The 18,617-nt window shown below is 60.1% G+C and overlaps 1 protein-coding gene across 7 annotated transcripts in view; it reads left to right on the plus strand.

Moving 5' to 3' along the window:
• The first annotated feature begins 6,127 nt into the window (after positions 1–6,127).
• Positions 6,128–18,617, plus strand: part of ELAVL3 (ELAV like RNA binding protein 3) — a 48,282-nt gene continuing 35,792 nt past the window's right edge. For 2 of the 7 annotated variants that reach the window (XM_065576050.1, XM_024101281.3), the window contains exon 1: positions 6,131–6,671. In XM_065576050.1, coding sequence (XP_065432122.1) covers positions 6,603–6,671 — 69 coding nt within the window. In that variant the 5' untranslated portion in view covers positions 6,131–6,602. Of the gene's footprint in view, positions 6,672–10,967; positions 11,563–18,617 lie in introns of those variants that run through there. The other 5 variants (XM_065576049.1, XM_042844447.2, XM_065576048.1 and 2 more) reach the window with 5 other exon arrangements.

Genomic DNA, 18,617 nt, shown 5'->3' on the forward strand with positions numbered 1-18,617 from the left:
GAATGCTGCCCACAGCGCGAGAGCGGGACCTGGTCCCCTGGAGCCCCCCGCCTCCCTCTGGGCTGGTGGAGCCGGATTCCAGCCCAGGGGGCCATGATTGGATCAGTCGCCCCCTAAGGTGACTGGGAACCTGGAGCAGGGTGCCTCCTCTGGGGGGAGTGAGGTGTGGTGGTTAGAGCGGGGGAGCCTGGGAGTCGGACTCCTGGGTTCTATTCCCAGTTCTGCCAGGGGAATGGGGTGTAGTGGTTAGAGTGTGTGTGTGGGAGGGGAGCTGGGAGTCAGGACTCCTGGGTCCCATTCCTGTTGAAATCCCAACCCCCTCCTCCCCCGCACCCAGAACTGGGAAAGCCACAAGCAACATGCAAGGAATGAAATGAACAAGACACAGGTCCGGGGTTACCCTAGTTCTGGGCACTCGTAGGGCTGGCCTGGGGTGGGAGTGGGGGTCATGGGTGTCTATCCATGGCCCCCAGCCAACGGCTGCCCCCTGTGGGGCTGTGCCAGGGGCCTGAAATCAGAGGCCCCCATGGACCTGCTTCTTGCACCCGCTCCTTGCACCCGCTGGGTCTCCCCCCGCCAGGATAACACACCTCGTGGCTCTGCCTGTCCCCCTTCCCCGCTCGTGCCCAGCCCCAGCTCTTGCCAGCAGAGCTGCGTGCTGCTGGCTTCCCTGGGCGCTCCGCGAGAGACGTTGCTGCCAAAACCCGGATCTGCTGACAAAGCCGAATGGGGAGTGCGTCTCCTCCCCAGGCCGGGGCCAGGCTCCCTGGGAGCAGGGCTTGGATCTGACGCAGCTCTGTGGCTCGGGGGGACCCACGGAGCAGATTTTTCCAGGCTTCATATGACGACTATGGTAGCAGACAACTGAGATTGCACCCCCCCCCTTGTGCCGGGTGCTGCACCGACCCCCATCAAGGTCAGAGCCCCCCTCATACCAGGCACTGCCCAGACCCTGACCACAATCACAGCCCTCCCCCCCCTTTGTGCCATCTGCTGCACAGACCCCAAGCGAGATCAGGGTCCCCCTTGTGCTGGGCGCTGCCCAGACACACACAGACCGTCCCAGTCCTGAAGGCCTTTCCGCCTCAGCAGACAAAGGCAGGATGGGGAAACTGAGTCCCAGAGGGGTAGGGCCTTGCCCATGGTCAGGCAGAGGGTCAGTGGAACAGCCAGGGATTGAACCCAGCTCTCCTGAGGCCCAGCCCAGGGCCTTAACCGCCAGCCTTCTGGGGCACAAGGGGTGTGGCAGGGGGCTGAGAGCTCCTGGCCGCCGGGGGCCCTGTGCTGCATGGAGCGAGGTGGGGGGGCTCACTAGGGGGCACTCTCCCCTGGCAGTCAGTGCTCACCCCAGTGCCCCCATGTGGGCATTTCTGTAACGTGGACCCCTGGGAAACAGGCTGAGGCCCATAGGAGAAGGCCTGGGTGGGACTCCCCACCTGGGACTGAGCCAGCCCCCTACAAGGGGGGAGGAAGGACTCCGTGAGTGGGGGTGGGGAGGTTTGATTTAGGGGTGGGGGGTCAGGTAGGGGGACGGGTTTGCCCTTGAGGGGTTGGGGTCTGTGTTACATTTGGGGATTAAGACTGAGTTTTGGGGTGATGGTTTGCAGTGGGGAGGCTGTAGGATGGGGGGAGTCAGTTTGCAGCGGGGGGGCCCTCTTTCCTGTCCCTATACTGGAGTTTCTGCACCCTCCCTACCTTTTCCCTTTCTGCCATAGGGGGCCTCCTCCCCCTCTAATCCAATCCACTCCCCCAGCCCCGGCCATCTGGCTCCCTGGCCCTGAAATCAGAGTCCCTTTGGGACCCCTCTCCCCCAGCCATTCACAGCACGTGGGCTGGGCGCTGCCGGCCCAGGGTGAGATCCTGTGTCTGCCAGGCCTTCCTCCCAGGGGACATGGGGTTCGGCCTCCTCATCACATCCCCTCCCCCCGCCAGGATGGTGGCAGCTGTGGGATCACTGGCTAATTGGTGGCATATGGTCCCTGCTACCCACCCCTGCTCCTGGGGGCAGGAGAGCGGGGACTGTGCTTGGCAGAGAGGAAAGGGGGAGATCAGTTTCAACCCCCCATCCTGCTCTAACCACCAGACCCCACTCCCCTTCCAGATCCAGGGAGAGAACCAGGAGTCCTGCCTTCCAGCCCCCCCTGCCCTAACCACCAGACCCCACTCCCCTCCAGATCCAGGGAGAGAACCCAGGAGTCCTGCCTCCCAGCCCCCCCTGCCCTAACCACCAGACCCCGCTCCCCTCCAGATCCAGGGAGAGAACCCAGGAGTCCTGGCTCCCAGCCCCCCTCCCCTCCACTCTAACCACCAGAGTGGAGGCTATTAGGTAGGAATCACTCTGTGGTGGTGGCTGGGGATGGGTCCTGGGGTCTTCTCCCCTCCCCCGCCCCAGGCAGGGAGAGTGCTGGGAGGAGGGGTTACCCCCCCTGCCTCTAGCTATTGTTGCCCATGGGGGGGAGCTGACCCTTCGTGGACCCTGGCGGGTCGAGAGGCCAAACTGCCCCCCCGACCTCTATCCAAAGGTCATCTGAGGTCACTGGGAATATTGCAGCTGAAGCTCTGGAGAGTCCAGCCCCCTTGGAGAGCCGGGTGGGGGCTGGGAGCCAGGACTCCTGGGTTCTTTCCCCAGCTCTGGGAGGGGAGTTGGGGACTAGTGGTTAGAGTGGGGGGGGGAGGCTGGGAGCCGGACTCCTGGGTTCTTTCCCCAGCTCTGGGAGGGGAGTTGGGGACTACTGGTTAGAGTGGGGGGAGGCTGGGAGCCGGACTCCTGGGTTCTTTCCCCAGCTCTGGGAGGGGAGTTGGGGACTACTGGTTAGAGTGGGGGGAGGCTGGGAGCCGGACTCCTGGGTTCTTTCCCCAGCTCTGTGAGGGGAGTGGGGACTAGTGGTTAGAGTGGGGGCAGGGGACTGGGAGCCAGGACTCCTGGGTTCTTTCCCCAGCTCTGGGAGGGGAGTTGGGGACTAGTGGTTAGAGTGGGGGGGAGGCTGGGAGCCGGACTCCTGGGTTCTTTCCCGTTGGCCCTGTCGCACCTCACCTCAGTGGTCCCCAGCGAGCGCGGGGACGAGCCGGGAGCGGTTCGGGTTTGCGCCGCATGCTCGGCCCCGCCTTGGGACCGAGGCCAGGGGCGGCTCCCTGGAGCTGTCCGTGGTGCTGATTTGGGTCTGGTCTCAGAAAACGCTAAGGAGCCTGCTTGACTGTCTCCGGACTCCTGGGTTCTCTCCCTGGCCCTGGGAGGGGAGTGGGCTCTAGTGGTTAGAACAGGGGGGGCTGGGAGCCAGGACTCCTGGGTTCTCTCCCTGGCCCTGGGAGGGGAGTGGGCTCTAGTGGTTAGAACAGGGGGGACTGGGAGCCAGGACTCCTGGGTTCTCTCCCTGGCCCTGGGAGGGGAGTGGGCTCTAGTGGTTGGAAGGGGGGGGGGCAGGGGACTGGGAGCCAGGACTCCTGGGTTCTCTCCCTGGCCCTGGGAGGGGAGTGGGCTCTAGTGGTTAGAACGGGGAGGGGCTGGGAGCCAGGACTCCTGGGTTCTCTCCCTGGCCCTGGGAGGGGAGTGGGTTCTAGTGGTTGGAAGTGGGGGGGGGGGCAGGGGACTGGGAGCCAGGACTCCTGGGTTCTCTCCCTGGCCCTGGGAGGGGAGTGGTCTCTAGTGGTTAGAACAGGGGGGACTGGGAGCCAGGACTCCTGGGTTCTCTCCCTGGCCCTGGGAGGGGAGTGGGCTCTAGTGGTTAGAACAGGGGGGGCTGGGAGCCAGGACTCCTGGGTTCTCTCCCTGGCCCTGGGAGGGGAGTGGGCTCTAGTGGTTGGAAGTGGGGGGGGCAGGGGACTGGGAGCCAGGACTCCTGGGTTCTCTCCCTGGCCCTGGGAGGGGAGTGGGCTCTAGTGGTTAGAACAGGGGGGGCAGGGGACTGGGAGCCAGGACTCCTGGGTTCTCTCCCTGGCCCTGGGAGGGGAGTGGGCTCTAGTGGTTAGAACAGGGGGGGCTGGGAGCCAGGACTCCTGGGTTCTCTCCCTGGCCCTGGGAGGGGAGTGGGCTCTAGTGGTTGGAAGTGGGGGGGCAGGGGACTGGGAGCCAGGACTCCTGGGTTCTCTCCCTGGCCTGGGGAGGGGAGTGGGCTCTAGTGTTTGGAAGTGAGGGGGCAGGAGGCTGGGAGCCAGGACTCCTGGGTTCTCTCCCTGGCCCTGGGAGGGGAGTGGGCTCTAGTGGTTAGGGCAGGGCACCCAGTGAACAACGTGGGGAGATCCACACCCCAGTTGTTTTGCTCCTTTAACACAATTCAGTGCCAGAGAAATTGAAGGGTATTTAGCGGAGATGTCGCTGCGGGTCTCAGAACCGCTGCTCCCCCCGAGCCAGCCAGGACCCACACGGGAGGATCTCTGCAGGAGTGCCATGGCCAGCGTGAGTGCACGGGCCTTGTGAGCGAGAGGCCATGCATGTGTCACTAGGATTGTCTGTGCACCAGGTCCCCTTAGCTGCCAGTGCACGGCTCCCACCCCTGCCTGTCCCATGGCTCCTGTGTGGATGGACGCAGCTGGTCCCCAGGGCTCGGGAGACACGCCTGTCCCTCACCTCCTGACCTGGCGATGTTTGGTTTTGCTTCACCCTCCACCCAGATTGGAGTGGCCAGCATGCACCCAAACACCGAGCAGGGCTGGGCCTGCCCCAGAGAGCTCCATTGGGTTGATTCTGGGTGGGGTGCGGGTCCTGGGCTAGATGGGCCCACTGGTGAGATCTGGGTCCACGCTATGGGCATGATACAAGGCTAGACAGTCTGGCAGTGCTATCTAATGTAGCCCCAATCTCCTCCTGGAGCTGGGAGTGGAACCCAGGAGTCCTGGCTCCTAGCCCCCCCTCCCTTGCTCTACTCCCCGGAGCCCACTCTCCACCCAGAGCTGGAACAGGACCCAGGAGTCCTGAGTCCCGCCCCTAATCTTCTCTCACCACTAGACACCACTCACAACCCAGAACCAGAAATAGAACCCAGGAGTCCTGACTCCCAGCCTTCCCCTGTTATAACGCACTAGGCCCTGCTCCCCTCCTGGAGCTGGGTGAGAACCCAGGAGCCCTGACTCCCAGCCCCCCTCCCTCGCTGTAACCCCTGAAGCCCACTCTCCACTCAGAGCCCGGAAAAGAACCCAGGAGTCCTGATTCCCATCCATGTGCCCTGGAGGCTGAATCCCTCCCCAGCCTCCCGCCGGTGTGACGAATCGAGCTGCCGCTTTCAAGGTGCCCTCGTGGCCAGGTGCCACCCCAGGATCAGAAATAGAGTGAGAGAGTTCCCCCTCCTCCTCCCTGGGACAGCCTCTATGGGAGCCCAGCCCCCAGCCTTGGAGAGACCCCCATGAAACTAACCAGAAACCATCAAAGCGGGAGGCCGGGATCCTGCAAAAATTGTGCCCGCGTGAAACTTGTCTACGGTGCGTCAGCGTCTGGGGCGCTTGTGAGGAGCGAGCTGAGAACACTGGGGGGCGGGGCGGCTACATGGAGGGAACAAAAGCATGGGCTGAGGGCGGGGGAGGGGCAGGCTGGCAGGTGTCACGGGGGGGCGAGGGGTGGGGTGTCAGACGAGTGCTCCCCTTCATTGTCCCTGCCACAATGTCCTGATTTCCATGGTGGGGCAGCGATGAGAGATCCAGACGGGATGATGCCCCAGCCTAGACGTGGAGGGAGCAGGGAAGGGCCCGCGTGGCTGGGGAGAGCATAGGGGATATTGGCCTTTGTGGAAGAGCCCCAAGGTCATCCCATCCCCACCCCCAGCACTTTCTGCTCCCCCATCTCAGTGCTGGATATAAACAGCTGCCCCACCTCACCCCAGAGGTGGCTGTGATTCAGCGCAGGGTGAGGACTCCTTGTACAAACAGCTACTGTGCCCCGCCCCAGGGGTGGCTGCATCTCTGTGCCAGACAAAGGAGCGCTGCCACACCCCACTCCCACGCCTGCTTTGCTCTAACCACTAGGCCAGGGCTTTTCAACCTGTGGGCCGTGGATCCCTGGGGGGGTCTGCAGACTACATCTAAGATTTCCAAAGGGGGCCGCACCTCCATTCGAAATGTGTTAGGGGTCTGCAAATGAATAAAGGTTGAAAACCATTGCACTAGGCCTCACACCCCTCCCAGAGCTGGGAACAGAACCCAGGAGTCCTAGCCCCCGGCCCCCTCCTCTCCCTGCTCTAACCACTAGATGCAGCTTCCCATTAGAATGTGGACTGGTGGCAGGACTTAGCAGCATCTCCCTCGATACCCGCGGCTGACAGTACGTGCCGCGGGCCAGGTTCTCCGACAGCCAGCTCCTGGCCTGTCCCCCCTCGGCCCTTCCCTTTGCACGGCATCATCAAAATATCCGGCTCCTTTCTCTCTGCGAAGAAACTGACAGGAAGGGAGCCGCGTGTGCGCGTCGAGGGGGGTGTTGGTCAGTTTCGGTTCTTCGGCGTGGCGAGATTCCTTTTCTGCTTCCGGCTCTCCCGGGGTGGAAAATCGCAGGCCGGCTGGGCTATAAATCACCGGCCGCGGCTACCAACCCGTTACCTAGCTATGCGTGCGTGTCTCTTTCTTCCTTTCCCCTGGGACTAACTGCAATTTTCTCTCCTCTCTCACTCCTTCCATCAGCAATGGCGACGCTATTCAAAATGAGCAGATGCCCGCAAGACGCAGAAAGGTACCTGCTGAGCGCAAATGAGGTAGGGGACAAGGCACCGTCTCAGCTTAACCGAAACCAATCCGCTCTCCTCGGTTATTAGCAAACAGCCCCCCCCCTTCCCGCTCCCACCGCCACCTCCTCCTCCTGCCCCCAAAATTGGTGGGTTTCGATGGAAACGGGGCCGGATTAGAGCCGGGGGATGGCGGAGCTGAGTCCAAAGCGGCTGCCACACACCCTCCCCGAGGCTGCACGCGGGGGCGTGTGTCTCTAGCCGGGGTGGTGGCATGTTTGCCGATGCTCGGTTCGGAAATCAAGCAGGCGACGGGCGGGCTTTTCTCCCTGCGTCGCGCTGCTTCTGCTGGAGCAAGACATTGCGCTGATTACCCTGTAGATAGGGTGGGCAGGCCAGGATCCCGCCAGGGGAGGAGAGAGAAAGAGATGGGGCTGGAGGGGGAAGGAGGCACCCTGTTTGAGGCCAATATGCATCCCCTGATTGTGCTGTGAGACCAGGGGGGGGGTCAGGGGTGGGGGTTGTGGGGTGGGGGGTTGCGGCGCTTTGGCCAGGCATGGGGAACAGCTGCCAAAGAAAACTTTCTAGAAATGTCTAGAGACCTCTGGAGCGAGGAGATTTTGATTTCAGAATCAAACCGAAGAGGCAGGGCCCCGGGATTGTGGTCCCAGGTTGTGCGTGATAGGCTGCGGTGAATGCAAGGGTGGGTGGGGGCTGGGAATCAGAACTCCTGGGTTCTATTAGCGGCTCTGGGAGGGGAGTGCGGCCTGGTGGGTTAGAGCAGGAAGGGGCTGGAAGTCAGGACTCCTGGGTTCTCTCCCTGCATTGGGGAGTGGAACTTTCTTGAGGGGTTAGAACAGGGGGAGATTAGGAGCCCAGCCTCCTGGGTTCTGCCCCAGCTCAGTGGGGGGCCACAGGCATGTCCCTGTCCCGCTTGGTGCCTCGGTTTCCCCTGCTGTGAATTGGGGATAATACATGCCTCCCTTTCTAGAGCACTGTATGACCCGCAGAATGTGGCTTCAGGCCAGGGCAGGAGTGGTGAGCAAGTCGAACCTGGGACGAAGTGACTTTCCCTGCAGTTATTTCTCTGTCACTGGGCTCCAGCACCGTAGTATCTGGGCAGCTCCCAAACATCTGCCTGGATGTATCGTTGGCCTCATGCTACAGATGGGGAAACCGAGGCATGGGAGGAGGAAGTGACTTGGTCAAGGTCACCCAGGGAGTCTGTGGCAGAGCCAGGAATAAAACCCAGGAGTCCTGGCTCCCAACCCACCCTGTTCTAACCACTAGACCCCACTCCCCTCCCAGAGCTGGAAATAGAACCCAGGAGTCCTGGCTCTGATGCAGCCCCAGAGAGTGGGGACTGGTTGTCTCAGGGAATTGGATATGGGGCCTTTCCTCTCTAGGAGGTGCCACCTCCAACCCAGACCTAGGGGAGCGGTGAATTGGATATGGGGTGCGTAGAGGATCCAGTTTCCAGGGTCCACCTTGTCAATCCCCTTCCTTCAGTCATCCCCTGGGGAAAACAACAGAGTGACAGCCCCTCGTTCCCACACTGCATTCTGTGTCCTATTGGTAACTCCAGCCTGAATACTGGACCTCCCTGCCCCACCTGCCTGAGCCATTGGAGACTCCCCATTTGACACCAACAGTATAGGCACTATGACACACAGCTGAGCTGCTCTGATTCCATCGTGGGCTGGTGCTGCCATTCAGGGCCTGCAGGCTCTTTGGATGGCCATGGGTGGGTGCCCTCCACCACAGCTCCTCTGCAGCTCCTCTCTCCCCTCAGGGTTCTGTTGCTTAACCTAGAAAGGATCTCCCTTTGCTGGCAGCAGTAGTTGGTCTTTTATCCAACTTCCCTGTGGGGCCAGACTAGGGGCAACATCGCTCCACCAGCCTCAGTGCTGGATGCAGCCTGCATCCATCCCTCTCCATTGGGCCCATCCAGCCCGGACTGTCCCTCACTTGGCCGCCCAGCACAACGGGGCCCCTGGATTAGCCGCAGTCATTTGCCCAGCATTTTAGTGGCTCGGGAACTGGGCGATGCCGGGGGGCGAAGCGGAGACAGAGTGAAACCGGTGACTTTCAGAGCTAACGTATAAACTAGAGTGAAGGCTGCTCCGAGCAAAGACTGGGCAACCAGGACTCCTGGGTTCTGTCCCAGCTCTGCCAAGTGTCTCTGCCCTGTGAAATGGGGGTTAATCTTGCTGGTGGAGTAGACTCTGCCCTGCAGCCGGATGCCCCCCGGCATTTCCTTTAACTCCCTTTCCCTGGAGTTGTGGCCCCTGATCCAGACACCCAGAGACTCAATGGCATGACATGAAAGAGAGATTCTCTGTCTAGGCCTGGTTCTATCACACACCCTGGCTGGCTGCCTCCCACCCCATCTAAGTGTACCTGTCTATCCCCATACCCCATCTATCTATCTATCTATCTATCTATCTATCTATCTATCTATCTATCTATCTATCTATCTATCTATCTATCCCCATACCCCATCTATCCATCTATCTATCCCCATACCCCATCTATCCATCTATCTATCTATCCTCATCCATCCCATCTATCTATCCCCATACCCCATCTATCTATCTATCTATCCCCATCCACTCCCTCTATCTATCTATCCCCATATACCCCACACACCCCATCTATCTATCTATCCCCATACCCCCATCTATCTATCTATCTATCTATCTATCTATCTATCCCCATCCATCCCATCTATCTATCCCCATACCCCATCTATCTATCTATCTATCTATCTATCTATCTATCTATCTATCTATCTATCCCCATCCACTCCCTCTATCTATCTATCCCCATATACCCCACACACCCCATCTATCTATCTATCCCCATACCCCCATCTATCTATCTATCTATCTATCTATCTATCTATCTATCTATCTATCTATCTATCTATCCCCATTCCCCCATCTATCTATCTATCTATCTATCTATCTATCTATCTATCTATCTATCTATCTATCTATCTATCTATCTATCCCCATTCCCCCATCTATCTATCTATCTATCTATCTATCTATCTATCTATCTATCTATCTACTCTAATCCCCTTCTCTCTAGATCTATATCTATCCATCTCTAGCTATTTATATCTCTCTATATATATCTCCTGATCTTTCTCTCTCTCTGGGTTGTATCTGAAACACCCCCCCATCTCCCCTTCTCCCCTCCCCAGAGTTGAGGGGTCCCCCCCAGGCGTCTGTGCACTCTGGGGGCTGGTAACCGAACGGGGAGGGGAGACGGGCGGGGGGGGGGCGGTACAGGGGTAGGATGGGGTCCTAGTGAATGCTGGGGGGAGCTGGGAGTGCAGTATGGGGACGTGCTGTGCACGAGCTGGGGGTGGGGGGCTGCTTGGGGAGGGATGATGCCATGGGGTGGGGACTACGTGTGCTATCGGGGGGGCTGGGTGTGCCATCGGGGGGCGGGGCGCTCTGGGGGGTGTGTGCTATCCGTGTGTGTGGGGGGGGCTGTGTGTGTCATGGGGGGCGGGGCTGCGTGTGCTATCCGGGGGGGGGGGCGTGTGTGAAATCTTGGGGAGCGATGTTCTATCCGGGGAGGGGCGGGCTGCGTGTGCTACCCGGGGGGGGGGCGCTCTGGGGTGTGTGCTGTCCGTGTGTGTGTGGGGAGCTCTGGGGTGTGTGCTATCCGTGTGTGTGTGTGGGGGGGGGCTAGCGTGTGCTATCCGGGGGGAGCGTGTGTGAATCTTGGGGAGCGATGTTCTATGGGGGGGGGGCGGGGCCTGCGTGTGCTACCCCTGGAGGGGGGCGCTCTGGGTGTGTGCTGTCCGTGTGTGTGTTGGGGGGGGGGGCTGTGTGTGCCATGGGGGGCGGGGCTGCGTGTGCTACCCGGGGGGGGGGCGCTCTGGGGTGTGTGCTATCCGTGGGGGGGGGGGGGGCTGTGTGTGCCATGAGGGGGGCGGGGGCTGCGTGTGCTATGGGGGGGGGGTGTTAACCAAGCGAGAACTCGCTGCCGCTGGTCCCATCCAATGAGCCGGGTCCCGTCGCTGGGGGGCCGGGGGGGGAGTTCTGGGGGGGGGGGGCTCGGGGCAGCCGGACCCTGCCATCGCGCGGGGGGGGGGCTGCAGAGGTTCCTTTGTTTTTTTGCATATTGGAGGGGGGGAGAAACCCCCCCCTCGAAAAAACCCGCCCCCCTCCCCCGGTAATAAACCCCGGGTTAAAATAACCAAGGACATTTAAAGGACCAGCCAGCGCAAGGCTGCCGCAGCGCCTCCTCCTTTCCCTTCCTTTTCTCGTTCTTTTCGGGTTTTTTTTTCTTCCTCCTTTTCGTTTTTCACCCCCCCGCCCCCCCCCCCCCCCCCCCCCCCCCCCCCGTTCTCTCCTCGCCCCCGGGCCAAGACTCGGCTCCTTGTGTTCGTTTCATTGTTTGCTTTTACTTCTCCTTTGCCAATTCCTCCGCCGCCTTCCCGAGTCTCCGTCCTCCCCCCGTCTCATCCCTTCGCCCCCCTCCCCCGTCCTCTCTCGCCTTCCTTTCTTCCCAGAGAGGCCGAGAACAAGAGGACCCCCCCGCTCAGCCCCCACATTTCTCAGCTCCCCCCCACTGCTCAGCCCCCCCCCCACTGCTCAGCCTCCCCGCTCAGCCCCCCCCCCATTTCTCAGCTCCCCCCCACTGCTCAGCCCCCCCTCCCGATCCCTCCCTCCCCCCGCCCCCAGCTGCTGGACCTACACACATCCAGCCCCGATCCTCGCCCGGGATTTGGCTTTTCAATCGGTCCTCCCGGAAAATCGGATTCCCCCCCCCCCGTCCTCGGCGCTGATCCGACCCCACTCGGGGTGGGAGGCTGTGGGGTGCGGGCCGGCGGCTGGAGAGCGCAGCCCACGGCGCCCGGCCCTGCAGCGGGGGAGCCCGCGGCGCTGGAAGAATGGTCACCGTAGGTATCTGGGGGGGATGGGGGGGCTCGGGGAGGCCTTGGCTGATATTGGGGTGCGCGTCTATTGGGGGGTGTACGGTATAAATCGCCCCCCCCCCCCGCGCTGGAGCTCGCAGCCCAGTCCCCCGTTGGGTGTCAGGGGGTGGGGAGCGGGGTGGAATGTGGGTGTAAAGGTGCCAGGATGGGGGGCGATCCCCTAGATCTACCCCCTAGATCTACAGCGCTCTGGCCCCATAGCGCGCGTGGGGCAGAGCTGTGGGGCGAGCCAGGGCATGGCCGGGGCCGGGGGCGGGGGGGAGAACAGGGCTCAACATGGAGACAGCCAGGGAGCCGCAAAGAGCCCCTACCGAATACACTGCGGGGGGGGGGGGGTCGGTGTGCCGGGGGGGGGGGTCGGTGGCCGTACGCCGGGGGGGGGCAAGGGGGTCTGGAGATGTGCGATATGCTGTCTATGCATCTGTGTGAATATTTCCTGTACCAGTGACTGGCTGGTCCATGGGGCGGATGTTCTGTGGGTGCGTATCGGGGGCTAGGGTGGGATTGATATCAAATATGCCCTGGGTGGGAATGTGTCCGGGGATGGCGAGATCTCATATACTGCGTGTGTGTGTGTGTGGGGGGGGGGGGTAGCGAGCGAGATGTGTGTATCGACACACATAGGGCTGTAGGATGTACTCTGGGTGTGTGGATCTCTAGGTATGGCTGTATAACGCACTCCGCACATGTATATTGTACTCTTTGTGTGTGTGCTGATAGGTGGTGTGTATGTGTGTGTGCTGATATGTGTGTGTGTATGTGAGTGTGAGCGTGTGCTGATAGGGGTGTGTGTGTGTGTATGTGTGTGTCTATCGATAGGTGTGTGTGTGTGTGTGTGTGAGTGTATATTGATAGGTGTGTGTGTGTATTGATAGGGGTGTGTATGTGTGTGTGTGTGTCTATTGATAGGTGTGTGTGAGTGTGTATGTGTGTGTATTGATGGGGTGTGTGTGTGAGTGTGTGTGTGTATGAGTGTGTATTGATAGGTGTGTGTGTGTATGTGTGTGTCTATTGATAGGTGTGTGTGTGTATTGATAGGGGAGTGTGTGTGTGAGTGTGTATGTGTATTGAGAGGTGTGTGTGTGTGTGAGTGTGTAGGTGTGTATTGATGGGGGTGTGTATGTGAGTGTGTGAGTGTGTATGTGTGTGTGTATTGATAGGTGTGTGTGAGTGTGTGTGTGTATTGATAGGGGTGTGTGTGTGAGTGTGTATGTGTGTGTCTATTGATAGGGGTGTGTGTGAGTGTGTGTGTGTATTGATAGGGGTGTGTGTGAGTGTGAGAGTGTGTATGTGCGTGTGTATTGTTAGGTGTGTGTGTGTGTATGTGTGTGTGTGTATTGATAGGTGTGTGTGTGTATTGATAGGGGTGTGTGTGTGAGTGTGTATGTGTGTGTGTATTGATAGGGGTGTGTGTGAGTGTGTGTGTGTATTGATAGGGGTGTGTGTGTGTGTGTGAGTGTGTATGTGTGTGTGTATTGTTAGGTGTGTGTGTGTGTGAGTGTGTATGTGTGTATTCATAGGGGTGTGTGAGTGTGTGTGTATGTGTGTATTGATGGGGGTGTGTATGTGAGTGTGTGAGTGTGTATGTGTGTGTGTATTGTTAGGTGTGTGTGTGTGAGTGTGTATGTGTGTATTCATAGGGGTGTGTGTGTGAGTGTGTGTGTGTATTGATAGGTGTGTGTGTGTGTATGTGTGTATTCATAGGGGTGTGTGTGTGAGTGTGTGTGTGTATTGATAGGGGTGTGTGTGAGTGTGAGTGTGTGTGTGTGTATTCATAGGGGTGTGTGTGTGTGTACGTGTGTATTGATAGGGGTGTGAGTGTGTGTGTGTGTATTGTTAGGGGTGTGTGTGTACGTGTGTATTGATAGGGGTGTGTGTGTGAGTGTGTGTGTGTGTATTGTTAGGTGTGTGTGTGAGTGTGTGTGTGTGTATTCATAGGGGTGTGTGTGTGTGTGTACGTGTGTATTGATAGGGGTGTGTGTGTGAGTGTGTGTGTGTGTATTGTTAGGTGTGTGTGTGTACGTGTGTATTGATAGGGGTGTGTGTGTGAGTGTGTGTGTGTGTATTCATAGGGGTGTGTGTGTGAGTGTGTGAGTGTGTATGTGTGTGTATTGTTAGGTGTGTGTGTGTGTGTGTGAGTGTGTATGTGTGTGTGTATTGATAGGGGTGTGTGTGTGTGTGTACGTGTGTATTGATAGGGGTGTGTGTGTGAGTGTGTGTGTGTGTATTGTTAGGTGTGTGTGTGTGTATTGATAGGGGTGTGTGTGTGAGTGTGTGTGTGTGTATTGTTAGGTGTGTGTGTGTACGTGTGTATTGATAGGGGTGTGTGTGTGAGTGTGTGTGTGTGTATTGTTAGGTGTGTGTGTGTATGTGTGTATTCATAGGGGTGTGTGTGTGAGTGTGTGTGTGTGTATTCATAGGGGTGTGTGTGAGTGTGTGTGTGTGTATTGATAGGGGTGTGTGTGTGAGTGTGTGTGTGTGTATTGTTAGGTGTGTGTGTGTGTATTGATAGGGGTGTGTGTGTGTGTACGTGTGTATTGATAGGGGTGTGTGTGTGAGTGTGTGTGTGTGTATTGTTAGGTGTGTGTGTGTGTATTGATAGGGGTGTGTGTGAGTGTGTGTGTGTGTATTCATAGGGGTGTGTGTGTGTGTGTGTGTACGTGTGTATTGATAGGGGTGTGTGTGAGTGTGTGTGTGTGTATTGTTAGGTGTGTGTGTGTATTGATAGGGGTGTGTGTGTGAGTGTGTGTGTGTGTATTGTTAGGTGTGTGTGTGTGTATTGATAGGGGTGTGTCTGTATAGATCTAGATACGTGGCTATAACGGCACGTTTGCATCACTATTACTGGTATTACACTAATGCCTGAGACCCCTCCAGAATCACGATCAGGCCCCTTCACGCCAGGCACTGCCCAGACCCCCCCCGAGATGGGGCCCCCATTGTGCCGGGCACTGCCCAGAGCCCCGCCAAGCTCAGGCCCCCCCATCGTGCCAGCCGCCGGGCGCTGCGGAGACGCGCAGGGAGAGACACACAATCCTTCAGAGCGCGGTACATTTTTGTGCGTGACTGGAGCAGCTCCTGCAGAAATTGCCTTTCTCTGGGTGCTGAGACAGCAGCTCCGCCCCCCCCTTGCCATCTCCGACTCTGCGGGAGGAGAAAAGCCAGCCAGGCTCTGAACAATAGCAACTGACAGCGGGCTGGCTTTGGGGGGATGGGGGGCTCGGTCACGGACAAGCCCCCCCCCACACACACACTCAGGTTTTGCATTTGCAAATTCTAAAGCCTGTTTTTTTCCAATCCAGTGTCTCTCCCTCGCTGGCTCATTTAAAACCCAGCCGCTCTCCTGTGCCCCGCACGCGCGGGCTGGCGGTGCCAGGCGCGGCGCCCGGGCTCTCAATTCCCCAGCCTCTGCCTTGCCGGCTAATTTAAGAGCCTCTTAAAAACCACCCCCCCTCCGCCCAGCTGAATTGCAGATTTTAACTCCCCCCCATCGTGTGTTTGCAGTTGTGTGGCTGGCTCTGTAAACCAGGCCTCTGTCTACCTAATTTCAGATCCCCCCCCCATTTAATTGTAGATTGTTTCAGACTCCCCCCTCCACACCAGGGGCCTCATGTGTCCAGGCTGGCCCCACTTGCTTTGCCCCCCGCGCCCAGATCTCCCCCCCCCACCCCGCAGACTTGCAGGTGACCCCTGGATGAGAAGGTGTCAGCCCGTCTAGGCCGGGCCCAGGCCTGGCGCAGGATTTGATGTGTCTAAACCATCCAAGCCAGATAATGTTCTGACCCAGCCGTGTCCCCCCCTTGAGTCGTCGTCCCCCCCCCACACCCCCGGCGTTCTCCCTAGCTCATTTCAATGCGTCTCCGAACCGACCCCCCCCCCCCTTTCTTTGAAGACGCTGCCAAGCCCGCGAGGGTGTAGGCCCGAGCGGGGGGCTCGGCGCAGAAGGCCTCCCGCTGGCGCCGTTCCCTCGGCCTCGCGCGCGTTAAGATCATCGTAACCCCCCCTTCTCCCCCGTAACCCCCCCCCGCAGTTTGAATTCAAGGTCGGTTTAAGAGCCCCTCCCCCAACCGAGAGACACTTTTCTAGAGCGACAAAAGCCATTTTGACCTTGGAGCGATTCCGAGGCGCCTTCGGGCCCAGTCATTCGCTGTGCCTTATAACCCCCCCCCCCCCGGAAGGATTAAAGAATGGGGGGTGGAGGGGGGGTGGAAAGGCAGGTGTCACAGAGGGAGGAGGGGTGGATTTGGGGAGCCCCTCATGGGCAACAACCCTGTCTGGACAGAGCAGTGAGTGGCCGGGTTGGGGGGGGATGGAGGAATTTGGGGGGGTCCCCAGTGGAATACACCATGGGTGGAGGAAAACGGGGGGCGGGGGGACAATCTCTGTGGAGTCCCCAATGGAAGCTGCTCCCCCCCTCCGTTCCCGTTAGCGGTGCTTTTTGTGTCGTGGGAGGCTGGGTTGGTGTGTTGATCGGGGGGCTGGTGGGTTGCATTGGGGGGATGGTGGGTTGTATTGGGGGGCTGGTGTGTTGCTGTTCCTGGGGGGCTGGTGTGTTGCATTGGGAGGCTGGTGGGTTGCATTGGGGGGCTGGTGTGATGTATTGGGGGGCTGGTGTGTTGCATTGGGGGGCTGGTGTGATGTATTGGGGAGCTGGTGTGTTGCATTGGGGGGTTGGTGTGTTGCTGTTCCTGGGGGGCTGGTGGGTTGCAATCACGGGGCGGGGGAGGGGCAGTACAGCCTTCTCCCCCAGGGGTGCATCCATCCTGGCTCCCACCCTCCCAGTCTCATCTCTCTCCTTCCCTCGGTGCTGCCGGTCCCTGGGCGGTGCTTTGAGCCCCCAGAAAATGGCTGCCAACCGGGCCCCCCCCTCCCCACCCAGCCCCATGGGGAGATGAGGGGGTGCCTGGGGAAGCCCCCCAGTGATGAGCTGAGAGCCCCACCCACCCTGCTTGGGGAGGCCTCACTCTCTGGAGGGACGGGGCCCTGCACCCCCAGCCCAGGAGGAGCGTCTGGGGGAGGGAGGATCCTTGGGGTGAGGGTGAGGGACCCAATGAGCACAGGCCCTGTGGGGAGACCCTGCAGCTGCCATGTTACCCAGGAGTCCTAGCTGACGCCCCCCCTGCCCCCATCTGCCCTGCTACATGGGGGAAGGACCCAGGAGTCCTGGCTGACCCCCTGCCTCATCTGCCCTGCTACATGGGGGAAGGACCCAGGAGTCCTGGCTGACCCCCTGCCTCATCTGCCCTGCTATATGGGGGAAGGACCCAGGAGTCCTGGCTGACGTCCCCCACCCCCATCTGCCCTGCTACATGGGGGAAGGACCCAGGAGTCCTGGCTGACCCCCCACCCCCATCTGCCCTGCTACATGGGGGAAGGACCCAGGAGTCCTGGCTGACCGCCCCCCTCAGCATCGGGCCTTCCTCAGCCTCACCCCATTTCAATCCCTGACCAGTTCTCTGCAGGGCACCTGCTACCGGCTCTCCCCCCCCCCCCGGTGCTGGGAGGGGAGTGGGTAAAGCGGGGGGGGGGGGAGGGCTGGGAGTCAGGACTCCTGGGTTCTATTCCCAGCTGCAGCTCCGGGCCCTAGGGGGATGTTATTGTCCGATGCTCCTGGCTGGGTGTCACCCTTTGCTCCTTTATTCCTTCCTAGAGCGACAGGGGGGATGATCTGTGCCCGCCAGGCTGCCCTGCCCCCTCCATGCCCAGCTGGCCTGGTGCTGCCCGGTGCCAGGCCCCCCTCCCCAGGCTCAGTGCTCTGAGGTCCCTCCTGCACAGAGGCCAGGGATCTTTCAATCCTCCCTTGGCTTTGGGCTCAGGGTCCTCAGTGCCCAGCTCCCCCCCCAACCCCACAGGACCCCTCTCAGGACCCCCAGAGCTCGTATGTAATGAGTTCCTGCAGCAGGATGTGAGCGTGTGCGGTGGGGAGCTAGGGGAGCAGGGGGCTGTGGGTCGGGAGTGAGGGGCACTGACACAGCTGGGGGTGGGGAGCCCAGGGCTGGGCTAGCATGTAGGACTTGTGTCATGGCGTGTAGTGTGTAGGACGTGTGGTTACTGGTACACTTTGTGGTCATTAAGGATCCAGGACTCCTGGGTTCTCCCCCCAGCTCTGGGAGGTGAGTGGGGTCTAGTGGGCTAGAACAAGGGGGAAGGGCTGTGCCTCAGTTTCCCATCTGTACCCTGGGGAGAATAGCTCTGCCTTGCCTCGTGGGGTGTGTGGGTAGGTTAGATAAGCACCTGTTGTTGTAGTATCTGACTCCCCCATAATATCTGGGCACCTCCAATCTTGATCCTCACCCACCCCCGCGTATTATTCCCATTGTACAGATGGGGAAACTGAGGCACGGGGGCTGGGAGTCAGGACTCCTGGGTTCTAGCTCTGGGAGGGGAGTGAAGTCTGGTGGTTAGAGCAGGGGGTGCTGGGAAGCAGACCTCCTGGGTTCCAGCTCTGGGAGGGGAGTGGGGTCTGGTGGTTAGAGCAGGGGGGCTGGGAGCCAGGACTTCTGGGTTCCAGCTCTGGGAGGGGAGTGGGGTCTGGTGGTTAGAGCAGGGGCGCCGGGAGCCAGGACTCCTGGGTTCCAGCTCTGGGAGGGGAGTGGGGTCTGGTGTTAGAGCGGGGGGGGGGGGAGCTGGAGCCAGGACTCCTGGGTTCCAGCTCTGGGAGGGGAGTGAAGTCTGGTGGTTAGAGCAGGGGGCGCCGGGAGCCAGGACTCCTGGGTTCCAGCTCTGGAGGGGAGTGGGGTCTGGGGGTTAGAGCGGGGGGGGGGAGCTGGGAGCCAGGGACCTGGGTTCCAGCTCTGGGAAGGGTGTGAGGTCTGGTGGTTAGAGCAGGGGGCGCCGGGAGCCAGGACTCCTGGGTTCCAGCTCTGGGAGGGGAGTGGGGTCTGGTGGTTAGAGCAGGGGGGCTGGGAACCAGGACTCCTGGGTTCCAGCTCTGGGAGGGAAGTGGGGTCCGGTGGTTAGAGCCGGGGGGGGCGGTGGGGCTGGGAGGCAGGACTCCTGGGTTCCAGCTCTGGGAGGGG

Source organism: Chrysemys picta, chromosome 22 (genome assembly GCF_011386835.1).
Source record: "Chrysemys picta bellii isolate R12L10 chromosome 22, ASM1138683v2, whole genome shotgun sequence".
Lineage (NCBI taxonomy): Eukaryota > Metazoa > Chordata > Testudines > Emydidae > Chrysemys > Chrysemys picta.